Source organism: Pleurodeles waltl, chromosome 7 (genome assembly GCF_031143425.1).
Source record: "Pleurodeles waltl isolate 20211129_DDA chromosome 7, aPleWal1.hap1.20221129, whole genome shotgun sequence".
Classification (NCBI taxonomy): domain Eukaryota; kingdom Metazoa; phylum Chordata; class Amphibia; order Caudata; family Salamandridae; genus Pleurodeles; species Pleurodeles waltl.
Window position 1 is genome coordinate 914087455 of NC_090446.1, and position 23575 is coordinate 914111029.

Sequence of the window (23575 nt, forward strand, 5' to 3'; positions counted from 1 at the left end):
GGTGGGTGTTTTATATTGTATTGGGTGTGTGGGAGTGGTGTGTGTATGTGTATCAGGTGTGTGTATTTTGAATTGTCCAATGTGGGAGTGTTTTGTAAATGTGTGTTTATTTTGAGCGCGGCGGTGTGTACCGCCAATGGAATACCGCGGATTCGTGTGTCTTGATAGTGTGGGCGTATTTCTGTTGGCGTGATGGTGGAGGTTTTGTTTTTGCCAGTTTCACTGACCTTTGGTGTGGCGGACTTTTGTGGGTGTCTGAATTTTGGCGGATTCCGTGCTGTGAGTCATAATAGCTGTGGCAGATTTCCGCGGCGGTGTGTTGGCGGTCTTCTGCACGGCGGTAATCGGCTTTTACCGCCAATGTTGTAATGACCCCCTTTGTCATTTCTGAACTTTAATTGTGAATCCTAATGCCTTGCTGACTGAACTGATGTCCCGAAGACAAAGACTGATGCTGCTTGCTGATCCACACTGAGGATTAGGTATAGAGAGATAATGATGTCTGTCATTTATATTTGCTTTTGTTTCTAGGTACCAACTGCACTATTTTAATATAGCCTTAGTTAGATGTTTTCCAAATTGTGTTGACTAAATTGTTTTGCATGAAACCCAACATTCTAATTCTAATCTGAAGTTAGTTAGGGAGCTCACTAATGAAGTCCGCTATATGGAATAACATTTGAGGTCTTTTCATTGCTGAAACTAAATGTATGTGATATTGTTTGCACAGTTATTCTTGCTATTAATTTGCACTGTAATATCAGAATGTGTAGTAGCTCATGCCTTGATTAGATTACGATTCTTCGCAGATTTGGACAGCCAGTTTTGTTCCTGTATGTTTAGCATTTGATTTTGAGATTAATATACATGACATTAGCATTGTTAATATAGAGAAATAAATATTCTAACTTTTACTAAAAGGTGTGGTTATTGATGACCGAAAGGTCATGGTGTGTGATAATTACTGACTCCTATTGATTATTGATGTAATTGATTATTGATCTACATGTACTGGATCTATGATGAGAAATCTTAAATGCGAGTCAAAAGATTTATCGACCTATTCGCGTCCCCTTGTAAGTTTACTCATTAAGGTCTGACACGCTAACACTGGGTAGAGATGGAAAAACTGAACAGCTTCAGATACAGAAGATACTGCCTCCAGGCAAATCACTGAGTGTCTTCATGTGTCTGCATTCACAGCTCTACTTGTCAGGTTTAAGAAGGAGTTCTGGAGCAATTGGTTTCATTTCTGATTTGATGGGGAGCACTTCTTTGTCAAAAATGGACAAGGTATTGGATGTAATTGAAAAAAGTCACTAACAAAGGCCTTTAGGGTCTTTACATCAGCAGCACCACTACTTTTGTGTAAAGAATGTGAATGGTCTCTGGCCAGCATCCACCATACCAAACACACAGTATTTTCAAACTGTAGATGCCACAGCAGAGCGAGTAGCCACAAAAGACTAGAGCAGGACATTTGTATGGTCAAATAAGATCTCAGTTCAGGGAACAGTTTCCCTGATATCACAACAATAATTGCAGGGAGACAAATCTGTTTCTTAATAGAAAGAACACTACCTCACATTAGTGGTTTTTTGCCACAGCCAATGACAGATTTTGCATAGAATTTAAACAATTATCACGTCACAACCCACCAAGAGATGAAAAAATAAACAAAGATCATTCACCATATTTGCTGGAGGAAGTTAAATGCGTGTTTACCAGAGGTGCCAAAGGAAGAGATACCCTCCACAAAAGCTAGAATGGGGTGTGTGTTCTGTATGCTTTCTCATTGGAGAGAGTAGTGGCACATTATGTCCTGTCTTTGATCTTCAGCCTCCAAATCGATATATTGACACTCAGAACTTCAAAATGGCGACATAACAGGAGAGCATTCATCTGCTGCAAGAGTCAGTCTTCATGACAACCCTTTATGTAAGGTTGCATATCTCCACATACCAAAGAATTGTGTGCATAGACAGTTCCGGAGATTTGTGAGGCAAGCATTATTAATTCACTTTTCAGTGTTTAAAATCAAATTGCATCCATGGATGAGCACCAACCATATGTCTAAGGTAGTGGTTCATTTACCTTGCTAGTCCACTTATGTCTGTCCCTAGCTGGGTGATTGGTTGAGGAAGGGAAAGCCTTTTCAGAAGCACCAGGACCCAGCACGCAAAACAATACCTTGCTGAAAAGTCCAGGCTGCAGCATCAATGGCTCATCTTCAACCACTATCCATTCAGAATGTCCCATAAGCAACCTGAACCCAAAGATTTCAAAAGCTAACTCGACATCCACACATGTTCAGGCATGTCCTAAAACTGAAGATGATTGCCTTGGTGCTGACATCATTCCTGTCAACTGTCACTGACATATGAAACCTCACCCATCATACGTCATGTAGGCAGAACTACAAACCACACCCTTTCAACCGTGCCCAAGTACATCAGAGGGTTTTCCCTATCTTGCCAGGGATATAAAATATATAGAACCCTGGAAGCAGTCTAGACCTCACAAGGAGTATGGATGCTCTAAACATATGCCAGTAGAATGCAGCATTCTGTCTTTCATTGACCCTTTTCTGGTGGGGCCCACTGAGGTGCAGCTTGAATTGTTTAGAGGCTTTTTGTACAACCTCATTCATTGTGACTATCTTGTAGTTTTGTTTTCTGTAGTGTTGTAAGATTGTTTTCATGACCAGTGATATCACTGCAGTTATTCGTATGACATATTGGCCCTCATTATGAGTCTGGTGGCCCTAAGACTGTCAAACTCGCAGAGGCGGTCTGACCGCCGCCAAAGTTGTGGTCCGACTGCTTTGGCGGCAGTCAGACTGCCACATTATGACCGTGGTGGATGGGCCACGGCGGACCGCCAGCGCTGCCAGTTTCCCTCCTTTGGAGATTCCCTGGGGATTATGACCCCCCTCTCTGCCAGCTTTTACATGCCAGTTGCACTGGTAATGTAAAAGCTGGCAGAGACAGGATGCAGGGGGTCCCATTGGAGCCCCAGCACTGCCCTTGCACTTGGCATGGGCAGTGCAGGGGCCCCCATTGTCAGCCCCATTGCACCTTTGCGCAATGGGTGCTGTTGCACCCTATGCACCTGGACATTGCCGACGGCTTGATTAAGAGCCCTCGTCAATGTTGACCTGACCGCGGGACTTCGGCGGATGGCCTTTTCCGCCTGCTGAAGTCATAATGAGGGCCAGTGTTTTTTATTATGGGGTAATGGTTTGGGATGTACTTGAATTGGCTTTTCCAAAGTGCTACCAGTCTTTCAGAGGTATTGGCCAGTTAGGCAATGCCTTGATTTCCCTTGGTTTGAACCTAGGTATGAACTTTATAAACTCAAAAATAGTTGACGACTTCTTATTTACATATGTTTCCCTCTTTCCAGATGGTTTCAAACCCTGATACATTTACTGAAGGGGAACATTGGCACTGGGCTTTTGGGCCTGCCTCTCGCTGTGAAGAACGCTGGCATTGTGGTAAGGACTGTTTTTAAAGACATGAATGACAGCAAAAGGTGACTCACGGACAGTATATAACCTATCATGGCGATTTATGTTGTATTCCTTTGGCTCAACCTTTGTCTTTGTGGTTGTACCTTTAGTTTTTTTTTTATGTGCTCTCTGATCCTAAGAGCACTTATACCAATTAATTTAGTATGTTACTTGCTCATGTTGTTAAAAGCTGTGTAGTGCTTCTGTGTTCTCTGCTTCAGTTCCATGAGCTCCCTTAACCCGACTGCTAACATCTGGCTGTGCTTGAAGGAATTATATATAGGCCGGTGTCCAGTTATGTGACTTGCCATCAAGTTGCTTGAGACTGTAGCGATGAAGAACACGTACTTTGCAGGGTTATCAGACCTCGGCAAATTTCATATTACATCAGTGTAATTCGTGTAATTTTGGGAATTTCACATTATGCTCATTATGTGAAATTCTTTAAATCAGGCCACTTCGAAATTATGCGACATTTGTGGTAAAAATGTACCACTAATGCACCATTTGTTGCAAAAATGTACTGCAAATGCATGGGAACAACAGATGGCAAGCGTCTGTTTCCAGTGCATTTGCTTTTTTTCGCTTTTTTTTTTCTTTTCTCTTTATGCATCCTTGTGTCAAAGGATGATGTGAGGACACATTTCGGCCTAATATATAGCAGAAAATATTAGATTTGGATTTTTGCGTAAATTCACTCAGTTTAGGTGAAATTTGCACGAAAGCAAATTACGAGAATTTCGCATGCATGCAGTATCCTGGTGTCAATCTATTCCCAGTCCCGGTGTTGATATGTTCGTGAACTCCGCCTGGGAAGCAAAAGTATAGACTTGCTTTTCCGATCCCTGCTGATGAGGGCGCATTTATCTTCGAGGATTAGACTGGAGAGAGGGTTTGAAGGACAAAGAGGTATGGAACGGCCGTTTGCAAACCCTCTAATTGTCCTTGTGGCTTTTGGGAGGGAACTTCTTGTGAAAAGCCTTTATTGGGATGCTGCGGTACCAGTCCTGGCACTTTTCAATCCAGGGCATAGTGGTCTGGGCTGTCAGCGCTCTACTTATGCCGCTGTACCCAGTACATCCTCTGCAAGTGCAAAGGCCATGCACAGTGGTCTTGGACACGAGGATTAGGGAGGGTGTGGCTGTAGGCCGGCCCTGTTCCTAGTTTCAACAGCTCACTGCCTCCCTGTGTACAGTAGGTTCAGACTTACCAAATTGGGTGCAGAACATGTATGCCACATTCGGTACCCAGTTAGCAGGAAGCTGCACGCACTGGCTTTGGTGCCATGCGGATTGGGCATAGGTGACAGACAGTCCTGTGCCCGTGTTTTACCATGCACAGCACAGGCCTTGTACCAGGGGGTTCTGGGAATGGGGTTTGAATGCACAGTGTGCATCTAGTGGTCACAGAACAATTTGAAAGCTGTACAAAGTGGTTTCAGGGCATAAGGACTGGCTGCAAGGGATGATCAAGTGTCATCTGAGGACACACTTAACCAGAGCTGTACTGGGATCAGGGCACAGTAGTTTTGGAGGCACACGCACTAATGTACAGGTTGTGTCTGACAGACTCGCGCTGTACCCAAGTCTAAAGGTGGAGGGACAACAGATATGGGGAATGAGAAGGTCATTCACTGTACCCACTGCATCTTTGATGTGTGCACAAAGCTTGGGAACATGGGGACTGGGGACAAAGAAGAGCCAAGTCCAAGCTATGTATCTATTGGTTTTGGACAGGTGGCTTGAGTGGTACAGACACTGGATAAATGGCATGCTTAAGTTCTCACCTGGCATACCCTGCATTCGCTGCCTACTGAGTTATGACACGTGGCTGCAGGACATGGCCAAACTCTACATCCTGTCTACAGTGAATTGCAGAATATGTCTCAACCCTCATAGCCAACGCCATTAACAGTGGACTTAGAGACATGAATGCCTCATTGTGTGCAGCTGGATTTGGTAGATAAGAGAACAGTTGTGTCATTTATGAACAAGTAAAACTTTAGATTTCACAGATAAACATGTAAATAATGGTATGTTTACATGTTAGGTAACTGCGCCCACTAAAACCATAGTGACAAGCGGGCCTGTGCTTCGAAAACTAAAATCCCTTGACATTTACCAATGAATGTAGCTAAGCAACCTTAATGTCCACTCTTACCATGCACTTCTCTTAACATCACTCATGGCACCACAGATCACATCACCGTTAACCAGCAGATAGCCATTGATAGATGCAAATCAATGCAGTGGTCCGACTAGCCCACATGCTGCCTCCCTTTGAAGGAGCACTCCTCCATGGAGATAATCACTTAATTAAAGGCAGCCTTTAAATGCTAGTTCCATGCCCGTCCTCAATATGCCTATGTAAGACGCGTCATATTTTAACTATTAACCTTTCACCCTAATAATGGGTCAACAGGAATCACATCGAGACAGGAAAATATTAATGTTTGAGGAGTCACAGCAGATGGCCATTTTGGCACACACACATATTGTCCCCATGTTGGCTCACCTGCCTTGAGGCAAATGGGTTATGTGAATGGAATGAGTGGTGGTGGTGGGAGACCCTGCCACCTAACCCCCCCCCCCCCCCCCCCTCACTGTCCTCTACTGCTGCCGCCTTGCACCACTGCTCCCCTCCATGCCTGGGGCCAGCACCTAATTTGAGCCAGTTCTGGCCGATGGGCACCACCGCCTGGGCCCACTTTGTGTGTGTGAGGTACAGTTTAACTGCTGCTGCACCTATCGTGTGTGTGTGATAGAAGCAGCACTACGGTTGCCTGAGCTGTTATTCGGAACATGTGAGGGAGGCTTGCTTTGCAGCTACACACGTTGTTCATTCTGCATGTGAATGCACTGATCTGTCTGTTTTACCTGTTATGTGTATTAAGGCACATTACAGGAGCACTCGCTGCCTGACCAGGACCGCTGGGCTTCCCTTTCACGTGACGAGCCCGAACTGGCGCAGTAGAGACCTGCCTCGCGCAGAGGTCTGTGTATTTGATGGTTTGCACGTAACGCAAGTAGGGCTCTGTATCCTTTCCCCTTGGCTGGTTTAATTTATGATGATTCGTTGTACTCAAGCGTGTAAATGAATGTAAAGGGGCGGATACATAAACTTTGAGGTCTTTGCATGCAGCTAGTAGTTGTGTTTCTTAAAGAGGAACTCCTGTCGCACTTGCTGATTCAGTGCTGAACGACGCTGCTCCTGTGGTCAGTCACAAAGCCACAAGAGGGAAGAAATCGTGCAGTTAGCTGTGCGTAGCCTATTCCTAAAAAGCCCGAGTTGCAATTTTCTGCAGCTGTAGTGCATTAGTCCAGCCCTCCTGCCCATTCGAGCAGTAGCAGCACCTGCCCCCCTTCTCTCTCCTCCCCTCCTGAGCGCCTTGAAACCCTCACGGGCGCTTTACAAGTACCTGATTGATTGATTGATACCGGAACAGATACATGTTGACATGGACGCCAAAGTTACAGTGGCACCAACCCAGGGAACTGCACTGCTTAATCCGCTTTTTATGAGTTGGACTGGGTCCAGTCTAGAAGCGTCTATCCTTCTTCACACAAACATGGCCTGCACTCTGCGACCACCCTTTGCGCAGCTCTCTCTGTTGTCTGGGCTTCCCATCACAGGTGATATACAGCCCCATTGAAGCACGTGTTTCCTAGGGACACCAGTTAACCTGAAAGTAGTTTGGGGTCATACAGCAGGCAATGACCATTTTGGGAGGCAGAGTAAGATTGGCAAAAACTTTATGTGCATGCTTTTTGCTTTATTCACTTTTGTGTTAATAGAGCATAAGTTGTTTGCTTCTGGTAATAAATAATTATTTTAGTGCACTTTTTTGCTTTCTGGGAAAGCGTATGCTCCACATTACAGGGCTGAGTTAGCTACGGCAACACGCATTTGAACAAGCCTATAGGTCTGATCTGTTTATTATGAAAAAAGTATGGCAAAGGTTGTTGGCCAGACTTGCTTATTGTGAAAATCATATATTAAAGCCTATAAGCCTTTAAGGGAGGATTCGCATTACACTGTGTTAAAATTGGTGTACAGGTTAGCAGTATTTGCAGTTTGCTAAATCCTGTGTGGCCAATCTTTGTAAACCGGGTGGCCATCTTTAAATTGCATTGTCCATAGTGTATCATAGTTTTACAGTCTTATAATATCTCCAGTGTTCATAAGCATTATGTTGCCCTCTTTGGATCGGTACAATAGCGCTACATTATAAACGTGACTATACAAAGATGGCTATCTAGTGCAGTTTTTACAAAATGGCAATCTTGGAATGTATTCTGCATAATATCTCTGTTTTTTCAAATTACAGGATGGTCAACATGTTGTATTAAGTATGGCAACTACATTGCAACTTTGAAACAACACTACCTTATGTGCAATAGTGTGGCAAGATGGGGTCACCTGCTGCTACGTTTAATTGTATTTTTGTATTGCAAGTATATGCCTGTCAAGATTAGGTTGCGGTGTGTTTTCTTTTTCTGCCTTTATCTTTTTATCTTCCATAAGATTGTTGAGTTTGTGTGTCCGTTTTTATTCAGTGAATGAAGGCAAGAACAAGTCCGTGGGTAGATGAATTAATGTATGAATGCAGGAATGAGACTGAATGCATGTATTTTGGTTAATTGCTTGTCTAAACTCATCAGCGGCTGGAGAGGCACTTTGAGCTATAAAGCCAGCCCTTTTGGCAATATTTGATTTTCAAAGATAACTCATCAGTCCTGCCTGTGCTTGCTTTGAACTTGGGGCTTATGCGATCTCCAGCGTGTCCGCACACGAGCTGTTGCTGGGCAACGAGGTAGAGAGCTACAAAGGACTGGAACACTTCCACGCGGCCTACTTACTGCTTTTAACTAATCAAATTTATCCGTGATGAAAGGAAAAACAAACATTGAAGGAAAATTGTGTTCACCTGTCTTGGGTGGTGTCCGCAATTCTAGCTATTTCTTGTTTTACAAGTGTATCCCAAGGTTTGCATATTTCAATCAGAGGTGGAGTAACTGTTCTGTTTACAGGGGCGTTGCTCCAGGGGGTGCTGATTGGGGTTTTACACCTCATAATAAATGTATTATCTAGTAAGTACTTGGGTACAGGTGTTTTTAGTTGGGTATGATGAGGTATCTGTCGGATTTAATCTGGGCTGTTTACATACACACACAGCCAGGAACACAAAAAAAGAAGAAAAAAACACACACACCCCCAGGAATGTTTATTGCTTCCGTTTGAAGTTATGTTATAGACAATTTGAGCTTTGCCCTGTTTGTCTATTTGTTGGTACTCAGAACCCCTCAATGATAAACATGCCCACTACGCCCCTATATTTCTATGTTTCAGCATATTATTACCCACAAAGTTGTATATCTCTTGCATAATTGGGAAAAATAGTTGGTTGGATGGGGTGACTGAAACAATGCTGCTACTAAGTTGAACGATAAACAGGTAAGAGCTTTATTAGATTACATTTCACAGGGAGGGAGTCTGCCTGCAACTGCCAACCAGACTCCTTATTTCACTCTAAAATGTAATCCTTCAACAATCCACATGCTCAGAATACAACACTTCTACCTCCCCAATAGAATACAAATAAATATAAATTACAGAATTAATACAAGGTAATTAATTAACTAACGTAAACAAATCAATACAAAATGAAATCTTTGTCTCTCTTAGGATAGTAAAGTTCCTTGCAATCCTTGAGTACTATACATCTCCCTTCCAGGTCACCCAACGTCTTCTTTCCTGAGCTTATTTTCATTCCGCTTCCTTGCATCATGCAACAGGAGCCCCTCACCACCTTCTTACGATTCCACACATAACCATCACTGAACACAAGAGTAAACTTGTTCACTCTCCTGACTTGAAGAGGGAAAGAAAACTTGGACTTCCCTTTATATCTCCTCTGGCCTCAGAACACACAAACCCAATCACCAACCACATAATCCTCAACACCACCAGCATCTTTCCCCACAGGCTCCTTCTTCTCAATCGCCTTAGATAACAATGCACAAGATTTACAACCTCTCATCAATTCAAAAGGAGATTTTCAGGTGACAGGATGAGGTGTGGTGCGATATGCCCAAATCAGCTTCTTCACACCTTTCCTCCATTCGCTTCCACTATTCAGCGCCATTTGCAAACCCTCCTTAAGTGTCCTATTTCATCTCTCAACCAAACCATTGTTTTGAGGGTAATAAACAGACGATCTCAATGCTCTACCCCACACATCCACGAATATTCCTCTATAACATCCGAAACAAATTGCACACCATTGTCAAATACCATAGTTTCTGACACACATTCTGTATCAAACAACTAATTCACAAAATCCACCATAACCGTGGTAATAACTTGTTCAGTGAACTTCACCTCAGGCTACCGTGAAAAATAGTCAACCACAGCCTATTTTGAAGTCTTACCCCAAACATACAGTGCACCAGTTAAATCATTGGTGATTTTTTTCCATGGTCCTTCAGACTTGTCCAAAACTACCGGCAGGTATTTTACCGTGCTTTGTGACTTGTCACTCTATGTACAGGAAACATATTCTCGATGTTCTCCTCACAGTTAATTCCAGGGCACCAATACGCCGCTCATATTGCATCTTTTGATGGCACTCATTCCAATATGTCCTTTAAGAACAAGGTCAGCAGCACGCTTTCTCATCACTAATGGCATCACCAACAACTCTCCTCAGAACAAAACACCAACCACAAAAGATAACTTCAAATTCACCTGGCGGAATGACTTGGCAGTGTCAGAAGCGCTCCTCTTCACAGGCCAGCCATCAGTCATGTACCCCTTCACTTCTTGCATAACCAAATCATCTTGCACAACACTCATCCATTTCCTATGTGAGATCCTTCCCCCTCCATGATCACACTCATCGAATCCACCACCAGTTCATACAGTTTTACTTCCCCCTGGACAAACAATCGTCCAACACATTTTTTTTTTTTCCAGGCACACACTCCATCCTGAAATTATATTCCAACATTCTCATAACCCAACGTGCTATTCTGCAGATAAAACATCCACTCTATTCTCCACACATACTTACAGTAATAGTCCACACCCCTCCTACAGACCAAAGCCTCTTTCTCAATGGCAGAATAATTTTTCTCTGCATCCTTTAAAGGTCTTGGGGCGTAAGCAATGTTACCCTCCCTCCCTCTGCAATAACACTGCCCCCAGTCCTACACAACTATCATCAGGATTTATGATGGTGGCATTTTTGGTGTCAAAGTGTTTAAGTGAAGGAGCTGATGCAATATTTTCTTTCAGTTCATAGAACACCCTCTCCTAATCATTGCACCACACATTTAAAAAATGTCAATATAAATGTTATCATATGTTTTGTTTTAGCAGCAGACATAGGAATTAACCACATGTAATATTCTGCTAGCCCCCAAAATGTTCTGAGCTGATCCTGGTTCGCAGGTGAAGGAGCTTTTTCTGTTGCAATGTCCAACTTAATTTTTGGAGTCCCTTTATCGTCAATCCAGTACCCCAAGCATTCCACACTTTTCACTTGTATTTTGCCCTTTTCTCTTTTGATCATTGTGTTGCTTTACTCTTCAGAATATCAAAACTATGCACTTCAGGATATTTTAAGGCACAATGTAAAGCAATCACTCTCAGACACCTTAGTGAGTAAAATAATCAAGTTTATTTAAGGGGCAAGTTCTCATATGGCAAAACTAACCACACTAATATATATACATATATACATATCAAGAGAATAACATGAGAATAATGGTGAGAATATAAGCACTCTGTGAATCACTGCAAGAATAAGTGCATGTAATACACGCACACACAATATACTTCAATGCTCAATAGCATGAAAATGACTGCAAGAATAAGTGCATATTACGCACGCACGCACACACAATATACTTAATAAATTGAAAAGCTTCACCGAAAAGAGCGTCTGCATCCCTCCGCCGTACACAAAGCTGGGGAACCCAAATCGGCTGGCACAGGGAGCCTCTTTCGGGACAATCAGTCCTCCTGGCGTTGCGTCCAACCCAGAAGAGAGTTCCTAAACCAGTCCACCCAGGCCCCGAACCTTTATAGTATTTACTAACGCCCAGGAGTCTTTTCTAGAAAAAGACCCCCTCCTTTACAAATTGTGCAATCGGCGGTACCTTGTTCACCCTTCGAGACGTCTCCTCAGAACGGGCCAAGTTCCCAGGAGAGGGCTCCAAGGTGCAGTTTGCATTCCTCCTTGAGTACAGGCGCATCCCCCTGTTGTCCTAACTGATAGCTCGTGGAATGTAAATAGCGCCCTTCGTATCAGGCAGATGGAGCGAAGTTGAGCAGAAAAACACCCCACCCTGTAGCTTGCCGAAGCTTGTGGAAAAACACAGAACAGTGCCTTACGCACAGAACCAGACTCAACAAAATGGAGTCGTGAACCAAAATGGAAGCGAAGGCCAATGGAAGCAGAGGCCAATGGTCCACACCCTGCACCATTGTTTATCTTGCACGCAGTGCATGTAGCACTACATTTCCACCCTTGGACCATTTGGCCAACTTACAACTAAGTATATCCTATAAGCTGAAATGGCAAGGCTCTTGGGCGACACTGAGATAGAAGGTTAGGCACACACTGAATACAACAACATAACGAAATTAAAATAACTGTTATGATAATGATTACACCAAATATATAACGCAGTTGGCCTAAATTAGGCAGCCATCCAAAAGCCCAATCCCACCACCCCTTGTCAACGTCCTGCTGCACCCCCTTCACTAACTTATGCAGGGCCTCTATATGGGAGTTGATTGATATGGAGTGGTCGGATAAATTGAAGCAACACAACCCTTCAAAATCACTGCAGCCATGGTTTTGTTTAAGCAGTAAATAATCAATAGCAGCGCGATTCTGCAAAGCAGCTCTTCTAATTCCCTGTACATCTAATAACAGCTCAGCTAAGGCAGCTGATGTATAGTTAATATTCTTGACTACTAAACATGCAAGTTTATTAATAACTCTGGTATTATATACTGCAAGTCCTGGCACCCCTATGATAGAACCAGCTAAACTAACATATTCTGTTTTGGAAAGCAATGAAATTTCAGAATCACAGTCCGTAGGTAATTGAATAGTGTCTCTAGTATAGCGAGGGTGTAGAGCAGTATCCATAGGAAACATGAGAAAGCCTAAGCGTGACCAGGCACAAGGCCCTCCAGTTAGATTGGCTGGAATATAAGTAAAAGAAAGGTTACTACAAGAAAAGAGCCAACCTTTAGGCAACTTAACATTTTGAATGTGGCTGGCAGCAGGCACCACATTCTGGCAAAACATTGAATTATTTACATTCAAACAGGTCAGGTCATTCCGTGAGTGGCACAACGTCCGTTGTGCAGCAGTTACGTTTTTGTCTCTTTTCTCCAATTTGAGCTGAGCACATTTACCTATTTTCATAGGATCACAGGTCAATGAATAGCACACATCCCCATTTGAGATGTTAAACGTAAGTATAGATGTCATGTTCCTTCACAACCGCCTGCCCACCTCCGGGCAATGACGGCAGTACTCATAAAGTGACAGATGGGAGCGAACGTCACTCACATCCACCATTCCATCCTGGTTTGTATTGTTAAAGATGTGCAATAATACAGCAGCAGGAGTGGGCACCGCCACTAGACACGTGGTAATTAGATCTTGAACGCTTTGCATGTTACTCATACAGAAGTGAGATATATTCAGCACTTCCTGCGCCAGATGAATCCAAACATTGTTCGGTTGATGCAGTAGCGTCGGCATCTGCGGCTGACGGTTGAATTTTTGGGCTATGAGCCCCACCCGCTCCCCGGTGGAGTCTCCCGAACGGGCTCCATACACCACACTCATGGCACAGGCACTCCACAGGATGATCTGAAAAGAACAAAGGACAAAACACGTATTATCATTCTCGCAGATAGCATTTGTCAGCGGGAACATGTTCCCATTTGTCTTGACCAGGTCGCATAACTACCAGGACATTGTCTGGTCTAGTGGCGATAACATCAGCGGGTTGAGGAGGGTTATTTGGGGATTCAATCCACACTTTGGCCCCTGGGTTCTTGTCAGTAGATCCGAACCCTCCTTTGCCTCTTACAGTGAGAAGAGCTGGGGCGCTCCCCTTCTTAACAACACCTCCATAAACCGGCATGATGACAATTTGGGCAACGCGATCACCAGGTTGCACCACTAGGTCTGCGTCACCACTGTTCAAGAGAATGACTTTCAACTCGCCCTGGTAGTCTGCATCTATCACACCTCCTAAAACTTGGATGCCTCTCAGGGCAAGCCCAGATCGAAGGGCGATCAGACCGTAATGCTCAGGGGGAATCTGAATTCCCACCCCAGTTTCAATCAGAGTGATGTCTCTAGGCTTTAATCGATGCATGTGTAAAGCATGTAAGTGAAGTCCTGCAGATTCTGGTGTAGCTCGATATGGGGCCAAAGCTCCTGGAGCTGTTTACCAATACACAATGGTATTGCTCGTTGTAAACGGATTAATCTGTAAAGCAGGTGTGAGCATTCTCATGAGAGGTGTCTCAGCATTTGTAAGGGGTCGGTTGTTCAAAATTTTCAAAGCATCGTACAAATTATCCCTCCACCCCTTCAGTGTCCCATCAGACAGTTTACGCAATTGTTCTTTCAGCAACCCATTCATTCTCTCAATCAGTCCCGCTGCTTGTGGGTAGTAAGGTATGTGAAAAATCCACTCAATATTGTGTTGTGCACAATAGTCCTGCACTAGTCTGCCCTTGAAGTGGCTGGCGTTATCACTTTGAATCTGGAGCGGCACTCCATAGTACAGAATCAACAGATCTACTGTTTTCAGGGTGCTCTGCTGAGTTGCGCGCTTGCAGGGAAAGGCTATGAGATAACCAGAGTAAGTGTCTACCACAGTGCAGGCATACTGACACCCTCTGCTCACTGGCATTGGTCCAATGTAATCAATCTGCCAAATCTGTCCTGGCAATTTACCTCTGCCTAGCTGGCCTCTCACCACCTGTGGGACCGGTCTGTGCTGTGCATGCTGACAAATGGGACATTCAATGATTGCTGTTTTAATCAAATCTAGGGGAAGATGCATCCCTCTAATCTCGGCCCACCTGTGAGTAGCCTTTTCTCCAAGATGTCCGCATTTCTGGTGTGCCCATTTAGCCATTCCCACCAAATCAGAATTCTGCGCCTCCACTTCAGCCTCTTGAATCTTGGCTCGATCGTCTGCAAGACAATTGAACCATCGGTCTAATGAATCAGTTGGACAGTGAGCGTCCACATGATAGACAGTCACGGTGCTTTGAGGTAACATTTCCCAGATCTCCTGCCATAACTCCTTCCCCCATACCTCTTTGTTATGGATTTTGTACTGATGTGCATGCCACGTGGGAAGCCAAGTAGCTAACCCATTGGCGGTAGACCAGGAATCTGTATAAATGTGACATTTTCCGGGTAGCTCTTGTTTTAAAGCCTGATACACAGCATAAAGCTCTGCAAACTGGCTACTTCTTCCCTGTCCTGTAGTTGTCAAAAGCTTCTTTGTAACAGGATTATAGGACACTGCCTTCCAGTGCCTTTTCGCTCCAACATATTTTGCTGAGCCATCTGTAAACCATACATGTTTTTTGTCATCTGCAGACAAGTCTGCGAACGGCTGGCCCCACCCTACTGGGGATTCACACACTGAAGGTACATCATGCAACATTTCGGAATTCTCCACTGGAGCCTGCGCTACCTGCTCATGCAAAACGGCGGTTCCTTTTGGACCCGCTCGTGCCCTGTCCTGGACATACCATTTCCATTTTATAATGCTGGCTTCCTGCGCATGTCCAATTCTATGAGTTTTAGGGGAACTCATCACCCACTGCATGATGGGAATTTCAGGCCTTAAAATCACATTGTGTCCCAGTGTAATTTGCTCAGTATCAACCAGGGCCCAATAGCAGGCCAGCAGCTGCTTCTCAAAGGGAGTATACCGCTCTCCTGCCTCAGGTAACTTCTTTGTCCAAAATCCCAGGGGCACCCTCTTTCTTCCTTGTTTTTGCCATGAACTCCAATTAGCATACTGCCCCTGGACTGTCACATTCAACTCAATGTCTCCCTCCCGAATCGGCCACAAATCCAAAGCATGCTGAAATGGCGTCTTTCGCCAATTCAAACGTGCGCTGCTCCTGCTCTCCCCATTCAAACGCATTTTTCTTTCGTGTAACTTTGTACAATGGGGCCAAAGTCTGAGACAAATGGGGTATATGCTGTCTCCAATACCCGAATAGTCCAATAAAACTCTGGGCTTCCTTCCGATTTCGCGGCACTGCAAATTCCTTAATCTTTTGTTTCACTTTTGGCAACACTTCTCTGTGTCCCTGATTCCACTGAATGCCCCAAAATTTCACGCTCTGAGACGGTCCCTGCACTTTTTCGGGGTTAATCTCCCACCCTTTATTCTGCAAATGTTCCACCACCCTGTCTAGCTGAATCTGCACCTGTTCTTGTGTCTCTCCCTGCATCATCACGTCATCTATATAGTGAGAAATTTGCACTCCAGGAACCACTGAGACTTCATCCAAATGCTCTGCCACCAGCCGGTGGCAGATAGTGGGGCTATGTAAATACCCCATGGGCAATCTACAGAAGGTGTACTGACGCCCCGCCCACTGGAATGCCAGCTGAGGCATGCTCTCAGTAGCTATTGGTATCGTAAAGAACGCATTGGCAATGTCAATGGTGGCATACCAAGTCCCACTGTGTTTCTGTATGTTCTCAATCAAGGTAATGGTGTCTGGGACCGCTGCAGTCAGAGGAGGTGTATGTTTATTCAATTGGCGATAATCAATGCAAATCCTCCAACAGTTATCACTTTTACGAACAGGCCAGAGGGCATTATTCCACGCAGTGGTGATTGGAACTATTACCCCGGCCTCCAGTAAATCATGTATAGTCTGGCTAATCTCCTCATGTCCTCCCGGTATTCTGTACTGTTTCATTTGAATCACCTTAGTAGCTTGGGGAAGTGTTACCGGAGGAATCTTCAACAGCCCCACCCTTGCGGCGGCTATTGATATAAATCTTTTGGAACCAAATTGATAGCATCCATCTTCCAAATGTAGGGTCATCCCTTTCAAAATGTCAATTCCAATAATGTACTCGGGAATGGGCACAATCAAGACAGTGTATTCTCTCTTTGGCAGTGCCCCTATTTTCATGGGAACCACTATCTGCACTGCCGGGGTTTCTTTTCCGCCCAATCCCGTAATGGTGAAGTACTGTCCCCTGAATTTTCTTGGGTTGCCATGAATCAAAGTGGCCTCCGCTCCGGTGTCAACGAGGGCTCGAACCTTTTGAACATTTCCACATTTCCAATAAATTTCTACTTTGACATGAGGTCTGTTATCTTTGCGAGCCCATCCCTACACCGGAGTTTGACCTGTTTCCTAATCTATTTTCACTCTGCGCACATCAGAGTCTGCCCAAGTCAGATCTGGATACAGCTTGCGGTAATTCTCAGGGAACTCCTCCTCCCTGTCTCTGCTTCGCAACCTGTCTGAACTTACCAGCTCCCTCTCCCACTCTCTCCCTCGAGTTTTCCCAGAACCTGTCAGTTCCCGGTCTCTCTCCCTGCTCCGGGTTCCCTCTGAGCTTCGGTGCTCTTCCTCCCAATCTCCATCATCTGGGGATCTCTCTCTACTGTGGGGCTCTCTCCCTCTCTCTCCCTTTTCACCCTCACGCTCCTCCCCTCCTGCCTTTCTCTGGTTCACCACTTTGTTATCCTTCTTGTTCCCTTTCCTGCTCCCCTCCTTTTTATCCAAACCGCGTTTGCGGTACATTTCCCACATGTCTTTGGTGCTTATCCCATCAATTTCATCCCTGGTCACCCCATCTCGCAGCAAGGCCTGAAACATGTCCCGCCTGGTCACCCTGTTGTTATCAGTACGATTCTCAGACCGTGAATTCCTATCTGGTTTAGCCCATTCTCCTAAATCACTTAACTCACGCACCGCTTCTACCACCTGAGACAATGGGTTACCCGTCTGATTAATTAACAAAGTCATGATGACATGCTTATATGCAGGAGGAGCGGCCCTAATCAACCGGTTTCGCACAGACACATTTAAAATTCCATTCATCAAATCATGGGCATTACCCATAAAGATAGCTGTTTTCATCCCTTCTTCCTTCAATCTCTGTACTGCATCTCTCAAAGTATACCAAGGTTTATCGTTAGGCGGCCAATCTGACTCTGTCGGATACTTCTGAGCACACCCTTGCGCAGCTAACTCTAACAAATTGGTCATGGGACCATTCCCTGGATAAGTTCTAAACTCATTTTGGATAACCGGGTCTGTACTTAACATACAAAGCCTCGGGGCGTCGCCGTGATCCAATTGGACCCCCTGACCCCCCATATCATGCACACGCACCATCCACGTAAGCAGTGTTTCCCCAGACCTCTGTCGAAATCTGTCTATCACATCACTTAGTTCTTGCTGTGTATAATCCTCCAGGGCATCCAACATCACCCCTCCAGGATTAGCTGGGCTATGCTGTAACTTTCGCCGATATATGGACTGCGCATGGACAACATTCCTGCGCTCTGTCTTTTCCTGTCTAACATCTTGGCAGTCATCGCCCCCGGATCATCTGAAAAATCAAATGTATCCCAGATGTTTCCATCCCAAAATTCAGGGTCAAAGGCTAATCCTGCCTGAGAAATAGCTAAATGCACCTTCTTTTTATTAACTTTCCCTCTTCGTTTCTTGTGTTTAAAGTTTAGCGACGCTAACGGCCGTTCTCTCTGCAACCAGTTGGTACATTTCAAGCTTATCACTTAATAATTTATTTTGACAAGCTAGCATGGTAGAGGAATTTCGGGCTCCTACTAACTCCTTCTCCAGCTGCTCGTGGTCTTTTTGTAACTGTAAACATTTTTCATACAACTTTCGGTACGCAGAAAGCAAGATCCAGCCTCGCCTCCCCAAAGCACAAATCTCCCTTCCCTTATCAATTGATACCTTTTGTAAACATGTAAGAACATCTTCAGGTTCTGCATTTGACATACACACATTCCAATTTTCACACAAACCAGCACAACGTGACCATTCCTGAGCTAAAAGTTTATACGGGGCAGTTTCCCACCCCGGTATTTCTATGTCCGGATTTGCTACATGAGAACTTGCTTTTGAGTTCGCTTTGATCTTATTAAGCATTTTCCCTTTTTTTTTTCGAATCCTGCAAACGACTACGCCAATTTGTGTTGCTTTACTCTTCAGAATATCAAAACTATGCACTTCAGGATATTTTAAGGCACAATGTAAAGCAATCACTCTCAGACACCTTAGTGAGTAAAATAATCAAGTTTATTTAAGGGGCAAGTTCTCATATGGCAAAACTAACCACACTAATATATATACATATATATATATCAAGAGAATAACATGAGAATAATGTTGAGAATATAAGCACTCTGTGAATCACTGCAAGAATAAGTGCATATAATACACGCACACACAATATACTTCAATGCTCAATAGCATGAAAATGACTGCAAGAATAAGTGCATATTACGCACGCACACACAATATACTTAATAAATTGAAAAGCTTCACCGAAAAGAGCGTCTGCATCCCTCCGCCGTACACAAAGCCGGGGAACCCAAATCGGCTGGCACAGGGAGCCTCTTTCGGGACAATCAGTCCTCCTGGCGTTGCGTCCAACCCAGAAGAGAGTTCCTAAACCAGTCCACCCAGGCCCCCAACCTTTATAGTATTTACTAACGCCCAGGAGTCTTTTCTAGAAAAAGACCCCCTCCTTTACAAATTGTGCAATCGGCGGTACCTTGTTCACCCTTCGAGACGTCTCCTCAGAACGGGCCAAGTTCCCAGGAGAGGGCTCCAAGGTGAAGTTTGCATTCCTCCTTGAGTACAGGCGCATCCCCCTGTTGTCCTAACTGATAGCTCGTGGAATGTAAATAGCGCCCTTCGTATCAGGCAGATGGAGCGAAGTTGAGCAGAAAAACACCCCACCCTGTAGCTTGCCGAAGCTTGTGGAAAAACACAGAACAGTGCCTTACGCACAGAACCAGACTCGACAAAATGGTCGTGAACCAAAATGGAAGCGAAGGCCAATGGAAGCAGAGGCCAATGGTCCACACCCTGCACCATTGTTTATCTTGCACGCAGTGCATGTAGCACTACAATCATCAACCCACTCTCCAAAACCACCTTTAACACGTGATCATGCTTTTTTCTGTCTTTACCAGATAAAAGAATGTCATCCTGAAAATTTGTAACATGAGAAATTCCCTTAAACAGGTGATGCATAGCACACTGAAACAGAAGCCAAACCGAATGGCATCCGCTTGAATCTATAGGAACCCTCCGGCGTGACGAAGGTTTTAAAACGGTCTAGACTCATGGTGTAGTACTGTTTGATGGTATGCCAAGAACAAATCCAAAGTGGAAAATACTTTAGACCCTGAATGGTAGACAGCATTTCATTTATATTAGGCAAAGGATACCTGTCAATCCAGATGGCAGCATTTAAATCTCACAAATTACACCAGCACAAATCAGCGTTACCCTTCTTTGCTAAAACAACTGGGACCAACCACATCAATGCATTTATTTCCTCAATGATCCCTTCATCACATAACCTCTGTAACTCTTGCCGTAATGGCTCCCTCATGATAAGTGCACCACCGGGGCTTGTGCGCTTTGTCTGTTGTCTGCTCTTTCAAGACAGTTTTATGCATGAACCCCTTCAGCATGCCCAACTTGTTGACAAACACTGAAGGGAATTACTCTTCAAGATACAGGGACACTCAATCTATCCTATTCATCCCAGATTGTGCCCCTAAGACCTAATCAGGATGATTAGGGTCTAATCGCATCATTACATCCCTATGCTGAGGCCATCCTAACACACAGGGACAATTTTTGGGCAAAATAAACCCTGGAACAAACTTCCACCCCCTGAAACTCCAAGTTGGCTTCCCTGAACCCAATCAAATCTATTGGTTGATTGCCATATGCTACCAACTTGACATCTAATAATTTGAGAATGGGATTTGGAAACCTGCTCATGCATTCTTCACCAGTTAGGATTTATTTAGCCCTCAAATCTGCTATTAGATTTACTTCTTCACCATCAATCTTAATCATCCAAAATGGATTATCTTTCTTTTCACTTCCTACATGTTATATCTGTAAAATGATGTCCTGATCTCCCTCCTCTTCTATACTTCTCTCCCCCCTATTAACTACATGCTTGACTCTTTTGAAACTACTCAACTTTCCCCAGCACACTCGGCAAATGCCCCTTGAGCTTGCAGTTGCAGCATACTTGGTCAATAGCAAGGCACATTGCATCTGTCATCAAATGTCCCTTCAGACCACACTTGTAATGAGTCTTGATCCCAAAAGTGGACAACGCAGTAGTGTCCTTAACTGCTGGTTTTTTAACGTTCCTTTGACTAGCATACACCCTCTCCACTGACGCCAATCCCTTCAGTCCTTCATCCATGATTTCAGATGTCGTCATGATTTCAACAGCAATTTGTAATGTCAAACCCTCCGTGTTCAACAACCTCTCTTGCACTCTTTTGTTATTTATTTACAACTCTAACTGGTTCCTCAACAGTTCTTTAATAAAACCCTTATGGTTGCACATGGCTGCCAAAAATCTCAGTCCTGCAACATAACTTTCCCCATTTCACCAGGCATTTGATTTTTCGAGAAATTTGAACCCTTCAACCATTTCATTTTTCTTCTTTTCAAAATTAAATGTTAACTGCATCAGTGCTGATCCATATTCATCACCTCCTTCATCTGCATCCTCCGCCACCTGCCTCCTCCTCCACATCGGTGAGAGGTGGAAGATGCTTTAATGTACGCCTACCTTCAGTCTCAAGGCAGTGTTTCAGCATGGCCAATTTCCTGGAGGCTGTAAAAATGTCTCCACCAATGGCCTGTACATAAGCTTCAAAACCATCTTTCCAATCTTCCCAAGGCACACTAGGTTCACCCAGCATCTGCTGAACAAAATGTGGGACCTAAAGGCCTGATTTAGAGTTTGGCGGACAGGTTACTCCGTCAGAAACGTGATGGATATTCCGTCCTCTGTATTACGATCTCCATAGGCTATAATGAGATCGTAATACGGCGGACAGGATATCTGACATGTTTGTGATGAAGTAACCCCCTCTGCCAAACTCTAAATAAGGCCCTAAATGTTGTTAGAACCCCCCCCAGCTGATCCAGAATATTTCCACAGTCACCAAACTAGTTGTCTGCTGCAGAACGAGCGTGTTAGATTTGGCATCTTCACTTGACTGACTTGTGTAATCCTGGATATATTACTCTTTCGCTTTGCTTGCTGTGAGATTTGAGAGCTTTTAGAAACAAGTTCACTACTAGTGTTTTAGTGGGTGCATAAGTGTCTGGGTGGGTAGGTGAGTAGGTGTATGAGGCCGTCAGTGGGTCTGTGAGTGGGTGTATGAGCATCTGAGTGGGTCTGTGAGTGGGTGTGTAAGTGTCTGAGTGGGAGAAAGAGATTGAAAGAGAGAAAGGAAATGAGGGGGAGAGAGATAGTGAGTTTTTTAGGCTTTGATGTCTGATGTACTTAGAATGAGATATTTCTGCACAATTTGAAAAGAAAAATGTATTTCTTATTTAAAAAGATTAAGATCACCTTTCAGTTTGATCCTTAAACATTGTTACTTTAAAAAAAGGGGGGGGGGGAAATGAGCCCGTCTGGACTTGAACCCGGAAAGCTCAGGGTGAAGGTCTATGACCTTCACACTGAGCTGTTCAATTTGTTTTTTTTTTAAATCTTTTTTTTAGTCTCTTATGGGATATCTGGGACTGCAGACAAGCCCTCAAAGGCTCCCCGCGCGGCCCCTGCATATTTTGTTATTTTATAATAAGCCCTTTACGGTCTATCTGAGACAGCAGGGGAAGCCTCAAAGCCTCCCCTGCAGTCCCATTGCCACAGCAACTAAGGAGCTGCTTTAAGTAGCAGCGCGGCCATTGCTAAAGCAAACCTGTGTGCAGGGGACAGAGATGAAAGGTCCAGTTTTTGACAACTGGACGTGTTTGACACCAAAGTATTTGCTGTGGCTTCACTGCAGTTGCAAAACTGCAGCCAAGCCACAGCAAACAGCTGTGTCCCCGGGTTGGGCACTCCAGGACATAGCACAACCGGCCATGAGGGGTGGCAGTCCCCAGAGCCATCAGTCGCTCCACGAGGAGGGCCGTGCACCCCCCTCAAGGTAGGCCTAGCCCCGGGAATGTGGTAGTTCCTGGAGCTAATGGGGGTCAGAAACCGACCCCCTGTACATTATTTAGTATGTGCCCCACAGAGGTGGTGATCCTGGGGGCTGTGGCCCCCCCCATTTATATTTAATTAAAGCCCTGGGAAGGTGGTGGTCCCTGGCACTGTGGGGGAGCCCATCCATCCTCCCCACATTAGAAAGGCCCCTGCTCATATATCCTTATAGACCTGGGGAGGTGGCGGCCCAGGGGGCTGTGCAGGAGGCCATCAGGCCTCTCCGACATTAGAAAAGCATTTTTGTCTCTGGAGTGGTGGTTCCCTAGGACGCAGGGGGTGCTGTGCTGCCCCTGCTCCTATATCATTATAGCCCCGGGGATGTGGTGGTCCGCAGGGGCGGGGGGGCCACGAGGCCCCCCTATTTAAAAGAAAAAAATTCCCTGGACCTGGGCCACCCAACAGTTTATTAAAAAACAAGCTTTGAGCCTGCGCTTAAAAAAAAAAAAAAAAAAAAAAAAAAAAAAAAAACTTTTTACCACGGATTCATGGCCCGTCACAAATTTGTAGCGACAAAAAAAAAAAAATGCTGGGGGGGAGCAGGGTGTTCGTTTCGTACCCTGGCCTCTTTTGTATCCTTTTTTTCTGGGACTCAGTTTTACCCGTGTCCCTAGATGGCTGCCAACACCTCAACGGCTTCCTTGTGAAGTGTTGGCAGCCAATCGGATCTCAGCAAGAGATCGAGAGGGATCTTAGATATACAAAATTGGATTTTCTTTAATTTC

At 44.6% G+C, this 23575-nt stretch overlaps 1 protein-coding gene across 2 annotated transcripts in view; it reads left to right on the forward strand.

Annotated features, from left to right (window-relative positions):
- LOC138245726 (proton-coupled amino acid transporter 1-like) overlaps window positions 1-23575 on the forward strand; it is a 391946-nt gene that overhangs the window by 59187 nt on the left and 309184 nt on the right. For both annotated transcript variants that reach the window (XM_069199585.1, XM_069199586.1), the window contains exon 3: window positions 3406-3496. In XM_069199585.1, coding sequence (XP_069055686.1) covers window positions 3406-3496 — 91 coding nt within the window. The remainder of the gene's footprint in view (window positions 1-3405; window positions 3497-23575) is intronic.